General features: G+C 40.6%; 1 protein-coding gene across 7 annotated transcripts in view; it reads right to left on the reverse strand.

Annotated features, from left to right (window-relative positions):
- Window positions 1-17,429, reverse strand: part of TRIP12 (thyroid hormone receptor interactor 12) — a 72,160-nt gene that overhangs the window by 37,845 nt on the left and 16,886 nt on the right. For 5 of the 7 annotated variants that reach the window (XM_021397383.1, XM_021397381.1, XM_021397388.1 and 2 more), the window contains exons 2-3: window positions 6,440-6,586; window positions 573-698 (exon numbers count right to left, since the gene is read on the reverse strand). In XM_021397383.1, the coding sequence (XP_021253058.1) occupies window positions 573-698; window positions 6,440-6,537 (224 nt within the window). In that variant the 5' untranslated portion in view covers window positions 6,538-6,586. Of the gene's footprint in view, window positions 1-572; window positions 699-6,439; window positions 6,587-17,429 lie in introns of those variants that run through there. The other 2 variants (XM_021397384.1, XM_021397385.1) reach the window with 2 other exon arrangements.

Here is a 17,429-nt window from a genome sequence, read left to right on the forward strand (position 1 = left end):
TGAATGTTTGAGAATACAAGTTCCACAAGAGAACAAGGAGTGCTCAGTAATGCATAACTAGTCATAACCAGATTCTAGCTCAACAGTGTTTAATGAAAGTCTATCTTAAGTGATTAATTTCAAGAAGACAGAGAGTACAATTTTCCTCTACGTGAGAAAAAGCTGATTCAGCGTGTATGTAGCAGAAACATATGAAGAACAGATAAAACATGTCTGAAGTGTTTACCCTAAACACAGGTAATCTTTAGATTATCGCAAGTTTCGATTACTACTGGACACCACTCAGAACTCCTTGGGCAATCTCCCCCCAACATGAAGAGGGAAGAGAGGAAGAGAACTTGTAAGTATTCCAGGACTAGTTATGCATAATTTGTATGCTCCCCATCACTGATGAAATGCTCTCAGTTGAAGTAAAAAACATTAACAGAATGAGACATAGAAATACATTCATTGAATGCAATACCTAAAGCCTACCAGTCATACATTTTATAACAACTCTGTATAGTTAGATATATTGCATACAGTTGTGAAGTGCATATAACACTGATAACATGAATATGAAGTGCAATTACCTTTTAGAAAAGTGTCCCTTGGACTGCTCAGAAGTAGTATTAGACTGCACTTTGGGTGTCTTTGAAATAGATTTTCTACTCTCAGGAGGGCTATGTGCCTTATGTTTTGCCTGCCCTAAATGTGACCTGTCAGCAGAAAGTCAAAACAGAAAGCTATCAGAATTCTGAGACACGGATACAAACCAGTATGGGGATTGTTTTTGCTGTTGTTGGGACCATTTATAGTTATACTTAGTAACTTCAAATCCTTCCACAACAACCCCTTATGTTAAGACAGTATTTCAAGACAAACATCCAGTTTGGCTACAAAACCCCAACCAATCTAATTGTTTCATACAGCACAATTACTGAGGCATTTTCACTGAATCAGGCATTTACTCATGCCTGAGCTGGGCAGATGAATTCAAGCTTTTCTGGTGCACAAGGTTACTGGATTATTCACTTCAGCATTCGGTGATCACCACCACAGTATGGCACAAGATTAAACCACCCCTAAAAAAAACTTTTCTCAGAAAGAGATAAACACTCAACCTCAAGATTTCATGCATTAAGATTTATCCAGTCATAAGTATTTACAAGTTTGTTCCTTTGTTCTTCATTTTAAGAAAATCAAATGCTTGGAACAGGAATGTAACCCGTTTCAAAACTTCGCGAGTTATTTAATGGCTGCAGTTCCATCAGTTCAAAAGGACTGAGTACTCTTTGATAATGCCAAAGTGAAAAGGCTAAAAAAACCCACACGCTGTTGATAAAGGAAGTCAGATGAGACAGGAAACCTGTGATGTCAAAGAAAGGAATGAGTTTCAGATAGGCTGTGAGAGTTCTCTCAAGCAGCCTTCAGCTACATGCAAAAAGTAGCTTATTGTATGAGCTCTGACTAGAGGACAAAGATCATACTATACTACAGATGAAATTTAATATTGAAGTTACATCTTCAAACATACTCCATGTCTGTTTTCAAAACCAATGGGTAGCACCACCTGCAAGACCCACAAGAGACAGCCCATAAGCATTTGTAACACCACAGTATAAATAACTACAGCAAGAGACACCTTGTACTTCCCTGGTTAAAACACATTTTTGACACAACTGTAAATCTCAGCTGTTCGTATCCTACCCATATAGAATGCCTGAGCACCACTAACCTTTATGAAACCTCAAACTAGTCTCACATTAATGCTGGTAGAAGCAATATAAAAAAGTAATTGTTTCTAAAGAGTTAGTACTACATGCGATCAGCCTAAGCTATCTAGTCCTGAGTTCAGCTTTGCAGACACCTTTAAATCATATGGAGGGGACGGAGTGCGGGAATAGAAGATTCAAGTTCCAACCCGTGTATGACCCCAACCAAACATCAGAAGGTTTTGGCCAAACAAGTAGAGGAGGTGAGTTCCACAAGCTTTCAGATCACTTTTCCTACCAAGAACCAGAAATCTTACTAGTGCAAGGAGAGCTAAACTCACCATTGACTACTTTCCTCAGTAGGAAAAAAAAAAATGTACTAAGCTTAACAAACCAAGTGATAACCACATGATAATCTGCTTAGAGTCAAAACACCAAAGTATGAGTATTATGAGTGTTTTTCTTGGTAACATTCTCTCCTCATTTTTTTTCCTGAAATATTTTCCTCAAGTTGTTTTAGTTTTTATACTTTCTCCTGAAATAATTCCTTGTCTATTTGTCTCCTGAAGCATTTCTCTTAAAGTACTCCTAGAGCCAGTTACTAAGAGAAATGAATGCATGTAGATAGCTCATATTCAAAACACTCCTGGAAAGATGTAGAAAATGAGTCCGAAAGGATGAACTGAACAGTATCTTCTCTGTATTTCAATAATTTTTCCTATGAGAAATAAAGACAAATAATTTTAACTATCAAAAAAAGTGAAATAAAGTTAAATCTTAATCTCACAACAACTTATTCCATCAAGGTAGACTTGGGAATATTTCACCTAATCCTGAGTATTTAGATTCTTCTTTTCTCAACCACAGAGTAAGGCATGAAATTTAATTTTCCTCTTGAAATATTTCTATTATGGGAGTAACTGAAGTTATTACATAATTTGCACTTGGCAGAAGTATTTTTTTTTTTTATCTAAGCTAATTGATCAGGGTTCATTTATTCTGAAACATATTTGAGAAATTTATTTTCCCTTTAAAGTTTTCGTTTTAATTTAATTAGAAATGGATTCAACTCAGTACTTCAAATGTTCAAAGAACAGAAATAATTAGACATTTTAAACTGAAATATGGCAAAATCAATACGAAAAACCATCAAATATTTAGTTCATACATTGAATCCCTCCCACCTCTAAACTCTTCTGGTTTCTACAAGCTTTACAAATGTAATTCCATACTAATGTCCAATCTATGTGGACAAAAAGCTACAACAATATCATTGGGACAGTGAATACTGTATCATGTAGACTAGTTGTATTTACTTTATTAAAAGTATTATTAGTAGCTAATACTTTATGTAACCAGAACAGAAAAGTAACATTAGAAATACAAGTGGAGAATCAGAAGTGAGGAATTTTAAAATTGTTTGCAAAAACCTATTGCACACTCACTTCTCATTCTCTGAGTTTAATCATTCACTTTGCATGTGTGGCAAAGTAGATACACAAGATAATAGCAACTGTTCGCTCCCCTTCTCTTAAGATTTACATGATGGCAAATAGACTGGTAGTTTGAAGACACTGCAGGATAAAGCTAAGAGAACCACAGACCAGCTAACAAATGTTGTCCCAATTTATAGTAAGGTCACGACAGCTTGTTTAAGGTCTGTTTAAAAGTTAACTTGCATGCAAAAGTAGCTAGAATACTCTAATGAGCTAGAAACAAAGATTCACACTTGGAGGATTAAGTGCTATGGGAGTTACAGTGACTGCTGGAAGACTGATTCTTGGTTAAAGGTTGCGAGCTACCTGTAAATTTGCCCACAACTCAAGGCTGGTAATTTAGCTTTCACACAGTCCTCAGGCATGGCATTAACATATTATCAAGACTGGTCCAAAAACAAACCCTATTTAGAACAAAATTAGTATAATTGACAGAAAGATTATTCTGTCTTTAGTATTTGAAAAAGGACACTCCAAAATGTATTCCAGAGTCCTCTATGCAGCATGCAAGCAGCTTTTGCTTCATTCAGTCTCTAATCCTAAACACACAAGAATAAGGATATTTCAAAAGCCTAACTCACACGAAGTACCACATTTTCACATACAACTAAAACCACTGTGGCTGTATTCACTGCAAATTAATATCCCACTTAACCAATGCTTTTCCTTAAGATGGAAGATGAGCGGAAATGACAACATAGAGCTCACGCTACTGGAAAATAGTATTTGCAATACAAGTACACAGTGCAAGCATATAGGACCACTTCCACGGCTCCACATCAGTACACTGAGGCATTGCTTCTAACTGAAAGAAACTGAGTACTTTCAGAAGAGATTTTGCATGCCTTGCAGTAACACTTCAAGTTGTGCTGCTGTTAAAGCAGGGGTTCAGAAGCAGTCTATGGCCTCACTGAGGATTTAAGTAACAAGACAGTTCTCCAACAGATGGGATCATGTAGTTAGTGAAGTAAGAAAGTAACGGTATCTGCCACCTCTCCTTCTCCCTCCCAAGGAGAGGAGTACACTCACATTAACAGTATCCGCCTCCCCCTCCTCTTCGGTTTAACATTGCAAAGGGAAACAACCTGTGCTGCAACAACGTTTTTCAGCCTGTAAGACTGACATCATGGTTTGTTCTATTAAAAAAACCTGTACAAGTCAAGCACTCAAAGGTCAGATCAAGTTCCTGTGTTGAATGTGAAATCACTAGAAACACCCAGTATAAAACACATCATAACCTTTCACTATTCGTTTTGATAGCAAGTGGAAGATTTAGTAGAGTGACATAAATAGAGTCCAGTCTAAAATAAAATGGGTTTGTGCTGTTGCTTCCAACTTAAAGCAAATTTGCCAGTATCAGGTGTCATGGAAAGAAAACGTTGTCCTTTATATACTAGATCAGATAGGAGTTTGCAATTTCTATAGCCTTTACATAAGTGACGAGTAGCTGCCTAACAAGCCCGATCAAGTGAATTCTAACAAGAGCCCTTTAAGCTGTAGAAGAGCCAGAGGCATGCAGTAACATTTCAGCTTGAAAATAGAAGAAGGAAGTTTCTCCAATCTCCTTTACAACCGACTTCAGTTGAGGAAGCTGCTGTATTTACTCCAGTCAGAACACGCAGACAGAGGCAAAATTTAAGGCATGTCTAAAGTAGCAGATAATGCTCTTATCCCAGGTCTCCAAGTCACCAACCAGTACACAGTTGCTTAAAAGTGAACACTGCATCTGTTTCAAGATACTACGAACTCTAGAATCTGTGTACCATTAAGCAACAGAACCAGAACATACTACCCCAACAGATCTTAGATATGTGGAAACGTGAATCCTTACATTAGCGTTTGAAAACTAGCTTTTTCCTCTAGTTGCCTCTGTAAATTTGAGAGGCCACCTCCTATATCATCTACAAATTGTTAAAAGACCCAACAGACGTCTCACATTGTTCCTTGCACAACACGGCCTTTTTTACCCAGCAGCTTCCCGAGAACATTCAGAATACATTAAGAGAAACGGAATTCATCATCAAGATCACATTAACCCATATGCTTTCATCCAGGCATTTATATGCTTTACTAGCCATAAATGTCTACACATAGCTGTGAAGGCAGCAGAGATCCTATTCTCAAGAACCTACGTTTTCTAAGCAGTAGTTAAGGAAGGAATATTCTCCAAAACCAATTCTGGCCTGCAAAATAATCAGGTACATATGACAACAGCTGTACAAGCACTGGGCAGAAGCCTTGTGTTTATCAACTTTTTTCCATTTGTGCAGTGATTAGAAAATGCAAAACTACATTTCTGGGTATTAAATTATTTCCCACAAGGTTCCTTAAAAGAGTAGTTAATGTCCTTCAAACAACAACCACGCTTTCAGTTAGCCCTTATACTAGGGAGAAATCTACCACTTGTTATCATTACAAAACGGAGTACAAACCCTTGACAGTAAGAACTTGCTACCTCGTGCCACTGACCTACAACATTTTAATGCACCACAGAACACAAGACCAAAATGCATGTACTCATACATGTGCACCTGTAAAATCTCTAAGGAAACCGAGTACACAGACAAATTTTGTCTGCCATGGTACTATCATATTTCTTAATTAGAGTAGTATTTTCATAAAAATTAAAGGAAGACGTATCCAAACAAGCTTCACTCAGTGAAGAGTTATTTCCTTAGTTCGCATGGCAATACTTATACAGTCAGCATCCACAGGAAAATTTCAGGGATCTAGTTCTGCATTACAAATGCAATCACTTACAGAACAAACGCTACTCAGTCCACTTGCTCAACAGTATATTAAGACACGGCAAGCCTTTTGTTCTTGACTTATTCAAGAACTACACAGAATGAACATGCAATGCAAGAGAACAGAAAATACTGATTAACTGGCATTCCTTAAAGGAGCACAGATTTTTCCCAGATTTCACAGGCCAGCGTCTCTCCCTGACCCCCACAGACTTATTATCAGGCAAGGAAGAGGGGAGAGGAATTTGTTACTACCAGTGATTTGTGCAATATAGTTCAGTTACACCTGTTCCACATAGATTTACTATTGTTATTCTAGCTGAGCATGCATTATGGTGAATTCTCCATGTTTTCAGGCCACACAACAACAGTATAGACAACCTTTATGAAAACATTTTACTCAAATTTCAGTATTTGAATTTCAGAGCAGAAAACTTCTCTCTAAAAATGACATCAACTTTGCTTTTACACATGAAAACACCCTCAAGAGTAGCAGTCATACCTTCCTCCTGCTGCGTCGTCTTGTGGCTGGGCCCCAGCAGTGTTTCTCTGTGAACGTCGCAGTGACCCCCCTGGATTGTTATTAGGCCGGTTGGACATTGGCACCTCTCTCCTGAAGGGACATACCCTTTCTAGACACTATCATTCACTGCAAGACAAGAGAAAGAGAGAACCTCATAAGACATGTGGCATGCAGTCTCACAGCCATGCCTCAAGTAGCAAAGATAAAACGCTATTGTTCACGCAAAAGCTTAAGACAAAAAGTAAGAATTTCAAATTTAGTTAAAATACACACAAGGCAAAATTCTTCTGGAAAGCATTTATACCTTTAATGTGGAGCAACCAGTTTCCAGCATGTATATGTAACACAGGACACAGTCTGCTAAAAAAGCAGTGCCTTAATTAATGCTATTTAAGAGAATCTGTATTTATTAACATAAAGGAAAAATCTCACTAACTAGTCGAACCCAATGCCTGATGGAGACCCAACAGTAACTAAGTATTTTAAATCACTGTAGGAGATGACAGCACCAGTTTGAAGAATAAGCAATAATATCCACAAGCTAATGGAGGTTACTGCTTCCTTCGTTAGTCGGATTTATCCAACTCCGTGTGTACAGAAATATACACAGTAATTCAGAAAGAGATATAGCTTCAAACAAATTCTTGTTCATAAGAACATAGCTCACGAGAAAAAATAGTATTTTAGAATTAGTGAAAGTGCATAGTTGAAAAATAACGCCAAAATGCCCCACTAGCCTTCAGGAATAGAGGTATTTCAAGATTGTGTCACTTAAGTCCTCAGTCAAGAGGGGATGTTTGTACACCACGCTAAATCAGAAGTTCTAAACAAAATGCACAGCAACAAGACCACAACCAGCAAATCCAGTTTTACTGTTTTTAAGATCATGTGGAACCTGGTAAACAAAAAAACCACTAGCACATTCACAGGTGAAGAAAGCCAAAAAAAGGAAAACAACCCAAATTTAAGAACACAATAGCATACACGCTAATTCTGTATCTATTATATCTGTAAGCACAGTAAGTCTGACAGGAAGAGCTTAAGACCACTTCATCTGCAGGTAAGTATGGCTCAGATCCATTTCTACTGGCTCCAGTAAAGTAACAGTGGAGATCTGCCTTTGCCACTACAGGCAGGCAAGTACTGTCTGTTTTCTACTCCAATGAAAGCATTTATGAAATTGAACAGAAGCAAGCAGAAAGTAACACAAAATCCTAAGATTCATTTTACTGCAAGCTGTAAGAAACTCAGAGGACCTAGCTGAAGTCAATCACAGGCACTGCCAAATACCATTGTGCATTGTCTTTATTTCTTTATACTCAAAGAACAAATGAAAAGACATCTCTGTGCAAACACCAGCAAGGAGACAGATTTTATGAAATCATTTTCAGAAAGGAGGAAGCAGCATCTTCAGCACAGAGGTCAACTGAGGGTTAAATAAGGTACTTATGTCAAATTGTCAGTCATATTATAAAATGGTTGCCAAAATTCTCATACCAACTGTAAGAACACACATTCCCCAAGTATTCATTGAGCAAGGAGCAATGCCTACTTCAGAGCTCTCCTGCACCAGCCACACGCTCTCCCCTCTAGGGAGAGTGCATGGGCTTTTTCACATAAGGCCAGAAGATGCTACAGTAATCCCAGCACCTGGAGTCCTGACACCATCTAGGGAAGCCCTAATGCAACATCTGTCTGCCTGAGCAGTCTGTGCTTCAGACACACGCAGCATAGAGTCACACCCAAGATATTTTCAGCTGTGTCAGATAATTACATGGCAACTGTTTTGTCCTGTAAAGCATCTGTCAAATTAAGATAACATCCTGAGTGATATAGTAAAATTGAGAGATTTCAATATATGAGTTCCTTGGTGTGTAGCATGCTACTGCAACTGCCAGTTCACCTTCAAATACGATGCAGCTTCATGACATTGCTATGACCTTTGAGATCAAGCCATTAACTTCCATCCCACTGAAAGTATCCAAGGCCACACAGTGTCACATGCCCAGCCTGCTAGCCCCACAGGAAAAGTCATGCTCTTTGTGAGTCACAACTGAGTTCCACATACTAGAAGAACTGGAAGAGAGCTCAGAGGTTCCCAAACCTGAAGCGTTTACAGATTTACCCCTCAAATCCAACCATAAGCCATACTTAAAAGTTAACTCAAAGGAGATGCACAACGCAGTGCATCAGCTGAACACACACGCAGCCCTGTCATACTAAGACATTTCCTCAGCTACATCAAGCAACCACCTCCCATAACAGTTACACCTGCACATCAGACCTCTTCTTTAGCTGACAGTCTTTTTGATGTGAAAGCTTTATACTAGCAGAGGACCTGAATTTAAAGTTTACATTAACTAACATGGCTTGCTTAGATATAATGATGCCAAAGCACTGACCTGCAGATGCCCTCCTCATAAACACTCATTTTAGACTGAGGATGAACTCAGCAAAACAGCATTTCAAACCAATTCATATCCTTTGAAGACACCTAAAGGCACTGGTGTCTAATCATTATGTTGCGTATTATTCTTCTATTGTAAAAAACCCTTCTTTATTACAGTTACCTGCTGTGATGCTTAATACAAAGAAAAAGTATACAGAAATTAGTTCTAATGTATTTCCTATGAATGTTATAGTTACAATTGCATAGCTCATACATTACTGGGGAGGTTCCATAAGAACAGAAGACACAAAAGGCAGTGGAAGCCTTTGCTTTTACCTGGAAAAGATGGCAGGAAATCACTGACACTTGTTTTGTTCGGGAGTTTTTGGTTTTTAAATCCTTAAAGACTGAGGAAGGACAACTATAGAACAAGCCTACATCAGGTTTTACTTAACACCCAAAAGTACCTGCTGAAGGATGCTGAACAGTGATTTCAGCTACTGAAAGGAAAAGAGAATGAGTAAACCAAAGCACTCCAACAGGCTCTACGACCACTAACAACATGACACAAAAAACTGGTAACAAGCCCTATAAAAAGCAAACAGGGCTCCCCAATCTACTTGGATCACCTTCAGGGCTGGTTTATAAAGTTCTTCTAAAGAGTCTTGGTAGTGCAACAATTCTTCAGGTTCTTGCACTCCATCTTATCATAGAATCCTTAGAGCTGGAAGGGACCTCTGAAGGCCATTTAGTCCAACTCCCCTGCAGGGACACCACAGCTAGGTCAGCTTGCCTAGGGCCTTATCCAGCCTCAACTTGAAAGTCTCCAGGGACAGGGCATCAACCACAACATGAGGTAACCTGTTCCAGTGCCTCACCACCTTCACTGTAAAAGATTTTTTCCTTCTATCTAACCTAGAACTACCCTCCCTGAGCTTGAAGCGATTTCCCCTTGTTCTATCACCACAGACTATGCTAAAGAGTCTGTCCTCTTATTTCCTGTAGCTCCCTTTTAGGTACTGAAAGATACTGTCTATCAGGTCACCTTGCAGCCATCTCCAGGCTGAACAGCCCCAGCTCTCTCAGCCTGTCCTCATAGGAGAGGTGTTCCATTCGGTGGATCATTTGTGGCCCTTCTCTGGACAAACTCCAACAGGTCCGTTGCCTCTCCTGTACTGAGCACTCCACATCCAGATGCAGTACTCTAGGTGAGGCCTCACCAGAATAGACTAGAGGGGCAAGATCACCTCCCTTGACCTGCTGGCCATGCTTCTTTTGATGCAGCCCAGGATACAGTTGGCTTTCTGGGCTGCGAGGGCACATTACTGCTAGCTCATGTCCAGCTCACCATCCATCAGTACCCCCAGGTCTTCTTTGGCAGGGCTGCACTTAATCCTTTTATTCCCCAGTTTGTATTGGTAATGGGGGTTGCCTTGACCCAGGTGCAAGACCGTGCACTTGGATTTGTTGAACCTCATGAGGTTCACCTGAGCCCATTGCTCAAGCCTGTCTAGATCCCTCTGAATGGCATCTCGTCCCTCTGGTAAGTCAACCACATCCCACAGCTTGGTGTCATCAGCAAACTTGCTGAGCATGCACTTGACCCCACAGTCAATGTCACTGATAAAGATATTAAAGAGCATCGGCCCCAGCACCAACCCCTGGGGGACACCACTCGTCACCAATCTCCATCCAAACACTGAGCCATTGACCACCACCCTCTGGACTCGATCCTGCAGCGAGTTCTTCATCCATCAGCAGTCCACTCATCAAATCCATACCTTTCCAATTTGGAGAGAAGGATGTTGCGGGAGTACTATGCTAAAGGCCTTAGTGAAGTCGAGATAGATGACATCAGAGGCTCTTCCCCGTCCACTGATGCAGTGATACCATTATAGAATGCCACTAGGTTGGTTAAGCAGGATTTGCCCTTGGTAAAGCCATGCAGATTCTCTTGTATCACCTTCCTGTCTACCCATGTGCCTTAGCATAGTTTCCAGGAAGATCTGTTCCTGGATGTTCCCTGGCACAGAGATGAGACTGACAGATCAGTAGTTCCCAGGGTCATCTTTTTTACCCTTTTTAAAAAAATGAGTACGATGTTACCTTTTTTCCAGTCACCAGGGACTTCACCTGACTGCCATGACTTATCAAATACCACAGAGTGTGACTTGACAATCACATCAGCCAATTCCTTCAGAACTCTGAGATGCAGAATGAATACTTAAGAGTTACGTGAAGCACATCTGCCTACAGCGCTCCATCACGATGCCAGTTACCATCTTGGCATGGAGCTTTGGTCAGCATACCTCCTCTTTTGCACCCTGGTCCAAGAACAGGTGCTTCTTCAATGCTGCAACAGCAAGCTAGCCAAGGCTTAGTGCTCTGAAACCAGTATTAGGCAAAAAAAAGGGGGGGGGGGGAAGGAGAGAAAGGCATGAGGATGTTAATATACTTAGTAACTTCAGATCATTTTCTTCCAGAAAAGTTACAGTCTTGGCATCCAGAACCCAGAATTCAGTGTACTTACAAGAATTCTAAGATTGCAGATTCATATTCCCTCACCTCAGTGTAGGCAATTTACCTGATCAATTGTACTTGTGACAAACTCAGTCATTTAGGGTAAAAGCAACATTCCAACTTCATAAGCATACATTATTTCAGAGTTGAAAGTAATTGCTACTAAACTGAAGAACTTTCTGCATATGGGTCAGTAATGCTGAATCAGTCTTAGATCACTTTAAACTGACCTCAAAGCTACATCTCATTTTTGCTCACTGCAGAGAAGGTTCTCCTCCTTTACCTGCAAACATACACACCTCTTTCTTGTCCTGCAAACACTCATACAATTACTCCTACCACGTTAGTAACTGACTCAAGTTTATTAAGTAGCATTTTTAGCCCAGTTAGTTGATTTAAATCAAGTGCCATACAGCTCACTTTCACACAGTATTCTTCAATACACTCTAAATGCAACAGTAATAACCTCTGCTCAGTTCTTTTTCTATTGCAGTCCAAACAGAAATGAGCCTACATGTCAAATCTCTATTCAGGCAGAAGCTCTTATTCCCAGGCAGGCTTTTACCCCTTTGCTTGTAGAAATAATTCATGGAATGATTGAGGGAGTGAGTAGGGTAACAGTATTGAGAACTACCCAGAAAACTTCCTAGAAAAATATTTTCTGTGACTACCTTTCCCAAATTCTCATCACCTTTCCCTTCTGCCTGACAAGTGTCTATTCTGAAGACAAAAAAGAAGTTAGTTCCATAAGATAGAGTAAGTATGCTGGATTTCAGTTTCATTCATACAAAGACTTACTCAGATGTATGAAAGTACTGGGCCTTAAGAAATGCCAAGCTTTTCTTCCTCTAACACAGAAACAAGCAAGCTACCACCTATTTTCTTCTTTCTTACTTTACATTTTTATCTTCTATGAAAAGCCACAAGCTGTTGACATTATTTAACAGTGCTAGGGCATGCTACAGTTCACCTGCTGCACTGCATCTACTGATTTTGTCACATTAACTTCTTTGGTACAGAAACCAAATAGATTTACACTGAATCACACATTGCATTGGATTACCTTATTTTTTGTATTCTCCCCCCAGCAATGCTAAAGTCAAAGGGGAAAAAAAAAAGTAAAGAGGCAACAGCCCAAAACCACACACTAACCAAAGTGAATTCAGTACAGAGAAAAATTGTCACAGCTAAGATTACACAACCTCTTGGTACTGAAACACTACTTCAGTGCCAAGAAGGAAGATGGAAAAGTCGGAACCAAGTTTGTTCTTATAAAGAAGGTGTTGGATTTCTATACCTGCTCCGGCACAGAATTTCTGCAAACTTAAAGCTGCACAACTTTGTCAGTTCCTTTGGAGAAGATTATTAAAATATTAATGAAAACATATGCAGAATTCAAGAGCGTGCTGAAGCAAACTCTGTTCAGACCTGATGCCTTTTTAATACAGGATTCAACTGCAGCACAAGTATCAAGTTAGAATCACAGAAAGCCTAGGCTGGAAGAAACTTCTGCAGATGACCTGGTCCAACTCCCTGCTGAAGGCAGGGCCTTAGGTCACGTCAGAGTTCTCCAATTCTGCTGACATGCAACAACTTCTAAACCAAAATAGGCTGAAAGAGCAGAAAAACAAGATGTGAATCATAAGTGATCCCAAGGGGGAAAGATGACATCACCAATTAAACAGCAGAACACCATGTCAGGTGTATAAGGCCATGCAGGGAAGACACCAACTACAAAAAAGTTTCAGCAGAAGCATTTGATAAACAGTCATCCAAGAGATGTCAGTTCTAGTGACCTGAGACCTCAGATGTGCCCAGATGTACAGTTGTGAGAGGACACACCTCTCCAACATGCAGCCTTGCTGAGAAAACAACTCTGGCCCCATTTCTCACTGCAATCACATACCACCGAGAAAACACTCCCCCCACTAGATCTTGAAAACTGAAATCCAGTAGCCTAGACTAACTTGAGGAGGAAAGCAAGGACATATGAACTACAATATCAAAGGAGTCCGATGAAGACATCAGACTTGTGACTAGTTCACATACCCACTTTTGCACTCACTCACTTCAATGTACAAACTGTAACTAGAGACAGATTCTTCCAAATAGCTGACAAAAAAAGTTGCTTCCCAGAGTTATTCACAACTGAACAGTTCCTGGTAATTCAGCTGCTCTGTAATCTGTAATCATTAAAGTAGAAGCATTTCTCAGTCAGTTGAGAAACATACCAAGAGTTACAGATACTGCAGAAAACTTCTCAAGCACCAGTAAGCACACTCAAGCTATGAACTATCCAGATAAGTCACTCAAGCATGCAGTTACTCACTGTTCTACTGACTTCACAACACGGACAGCCATCAAGAGATTACAGTGTCTTTTGGTTCTTGATACAAGAAGCAGCCAGCTTTCCCCTACAGCGTGTTCCAAAAACTCAGACTCTGCTACCCATTCCAGCAGCACACAAGGCCATGTTCAGAGTCAGCAAGCAAGTTACTGGGAGCCTGAAAGGATGTAATCACCAGATTAAGTTTCTCCGTACCAAGTCTACGCATACATGTATTTAATAAACTACAGAGATTGGGAAGAGAAAAATCTCAGCACTAGCGGAAGGGAGAGAAGCTAAAAATATCTTCATTCATGATCTCACAGTTCAGAATTAGTGGAACTAATTGGCAGCTGGAAAATTCAGTACATCAAAATGAAGATTAAGAAACTCCCAGAACAGAAAAGAATCCTGAAAATGTCTCTGAAAAAGATGCACTGCACTGCTCACGAGAAGAACGCCCCAGCTGTTATGCTGGACCATGCCACCCCAACCCCAGGTTATACATACACACAATGGCCCCAAGTCAGCAGAGTAGTATCCTTAACTACCAACTTCCATTAGGTGAAAAGACTGGAAGACAGCTGTGCAAAACATACTCTTCAATATCTTTATTGATGACCTGGATGAGGGCATTGAGAGCACCCTCAGTAAGTTTGCAGACGACACCAAGCTGGGAGGAAGTGTCGATTTGCCTGGGGGTAGAGAGGCCCTACAGAGAGATCTGGACAGGCTGGATCTCTGGGCTGAAGCCAATGGGATGAGGTTCAACAAGACCAAGTGCCGGGTCCTGCACTTTGGCCGCAACAACCCCAGGCAACGCTACAGGCTTGGGGCAGAGTGGCTGGAAGACTGTGTAGAGGAAACAGACCTGGGGGTGTTGGTTGATGCTTGGCTGGGCATGAGCCAGCAGTGTGTCCAGGTGGCCAAGAAGGCCAACAGCATCCTGGCTTGTATCAGGAACAGTGTTGCCAGTAGGAGTAGGGAAGTCATTGTCCCTCTGTACTCAGCCCTGGTGAGGCCCCACCTTGAGTACTGTGTCCAGTTTTGGGCCCCTCACTGCAAGAAAGACATTGAGGCCCTGGAGCGTGTTCAGAGGAGGGCGACGAAGCTGGTAAGGGGTGTGGAGCACAGGCCTTATGAGGAGCAGCTGAGGGAGCTGGGATTGTTCAGTCTGGAGAAGAGGAGGCTCAGGAGAGACCTTATCGCTCTCTATAACTACCTGAAGGGAGGTTGTAGTGAGCTGGGGGTCAGCCTCTTCTCTCTTGTAACTAGTGACAGGATGAGGGGGAATGGCCTCAAGTTGCCCCAGGGGAGATTTAGGCTGGACATTAGGAAATACTACTTTTCTGAAAGAGTGGTCAGGCGCTGGAATGGGCTGCCCAGGGAGGTGGTTGAGTCACCATCCCTGGAGGTGTTCAAGAAACGTTTAGATATAGCATTGAGAGACATGCTTTAGTGGGGTTATTGGTGGTAGGTGGATGGTTGGACTGGATGGTCTTGTAGGTCTTTTCCAGCCTAGCTAATTTGATGATTCTGTACTGAAGTTTGGAGAAGTGAGACATCAAGTACTGCTTAAGGCAAACTCATGATGGCAGACAGTATCACACAACCTGGAGCTGCTAAGAACAGTATAGTGATCGTGCAAAGACATTCCAAGCTGCAGAAGCAGAGTAGTATCTCTGTTCCAAGCAGGTCAGTTGAATTTAAAGCCTGAAACAGCACAGCCCTTCTGCCGAGTAAAAGCAAACAAGGTTTTAAGATTCGTTCAGGCCATGAAGATTACTGAGACCTGAAGAGTCACCAGGTTAGAAAGAAAACAGTGGATTGGTTTAAATCACAACTGGAACCTTAGCTTGTCCCTTGGGTCCAAACTGAAATACCAAACATGAAGCTGCTCAGAGCGATAGAAAAGCAATGCTCCTGCTGGCAAATGCTCGATAACCAGTCAACAGGACAAATGACTCTTCAAATAACTAAAGAGCCAAGAGAAACCTATTAGTGGAAGGGATAGCCACAAATGAAAAATGCACCAAAAACTGGGCAGCAAAACATTCCTATTCATCTGAACAGCAAAAAGGAATCAAAAACCCACAATCATGTTCTATTCTACATCTGCTTGTACAGCATACAAGGTGAGCTCAGCTGTCTCAGATCTACTTGCACAGGACTCATGTTCCCAGAGTGCGGGGCATAGGAACCCATTCCTTCATGGAAATGCTAGGGTGGGAAAAAAAAACACAACAGTATTTATGTGCACTGAGAAATTAAACTGGTCCTAAAGCTTGTCTGAAGTGTTCAAGAGCTGGTTAAGAGGCTACTAACATCACAGATGTAAAAGCTTTCATTTCCTATAGTTCTCTCTTCTGCACCAGAAGCTGCAATCTAAGGAGACAAAATAAAGGAGCCATATGGAACAAAGAGGATGCTGTTTTAAGGGGATTCCTCTTCAGTTCTATCGCTTCACTGCTCTCTCCCTCATGACAGAGAATGATAGAAAGCATACAAGTTGTTTCACTCTTCTTTGTACTACCCTTTGGTTCACAAAAGTATACTGGTGTCATTCCAATCCTAGACCCTCATCCATAAGAGAAGTTACAAAAAGTAAAGAATAAAATGAAACATTTTCTTTGCTGTTTTTTAATATTCTGCATCTTTCTAAATTCAAAATCCTCTCTAAAGCAACTGTCCCTCTTGTTTCTAAGAACATCAGCAAGAGAGTTTACAATCAAAACCATTCTCCTGGTTTATTTACAAAGCCAGAGCACAATTTCATTCAAATTAAGTTTGCTCTCTTCACAGAACAGCTTGTTACCCTGCCTTGTCACTCTCCCAGCATGTCAAAACTAGTTCAATGCAAGTTTTTCATCATTGTATTATTTAACTTGAATTCATTAACAAAGAAAGGGAGTGCTCTCAGTAGCAGAATGCCATGTAAACATTTTTGTTTACAACACCTGTAGCTTCTGCTTTCAGTGTCTTGCTTTTGATTTTTTGTTCTGATTGTAAAACCAGTTGAACACTAAATTCTCTTGCATACTTCAGTTAATTCTGCAGCAATTCCTTTTTTTTCTGCTCACAGTTATGAAGGCTATCAAAAGCCTAGGGACCCAGCAGCTTTTTGATCTGTTTTCAGTACAGTCTAGATAGCTGCGAGTCAACCAGCAAAAGCTCAACTCCAAAAGAAGTCCAAAGATACTTAAGCCACCTCATCATATGAAGTATTTGTTATAGCACAGGGAGAATCAGCACATGAGCTTCAAAACTCAGTATAGCAACTCTTAGGCTGCAGAATACTGAACAAGTTTGTCTTTGTTGACAGATCATTTTCCCTCCTTAGCAAAGCAATAATAAAGAGAAAAGCAAGCAATCTGTGCATTCAATGTTTCTTCTGTACACCTGCGTCAGATCAAAATTTCTCTGTCAATTCAGTTCATATAGCAAGCGCTTAACTCCACCCCTTAAGAGGAACTTTGAACTGACTGTTACCTGCTAACAAGCTACTAAACACAGAAGTTTGTGCTATTCAAGTCCCAGTATGCAATTCCGCTACCTGGTGCTTATACAAATGTCATTTCAGCTTGTTAGCAGTCACTGAAGTACAACTTCTTAAATCAGTTGAACAGAAGCAGCTGCTATCTCTTCAAAGAGGAAGAAAACCTTTTATAGCAGTCAACTTCTCTCGCAGACTGCTATTTCTACACTATTTCTCCAAGGAACTGAATTACTTTGTT

Source organism: Numida meleagris, chromosome 4 (genome assembly GCF_002078875.1).
Source record: "Numida meleagris isolate 19003 breed g44 Domestic line chromosome 4, NumMel1.0, whole genome shotgun sequence".
Classification (NCBI taxonomy): domain Eukaryota; kingdom Metazoa; phylum Chordata; class Aves; order Galliformes; family Numididae; genus Numida; species Numida meleagris.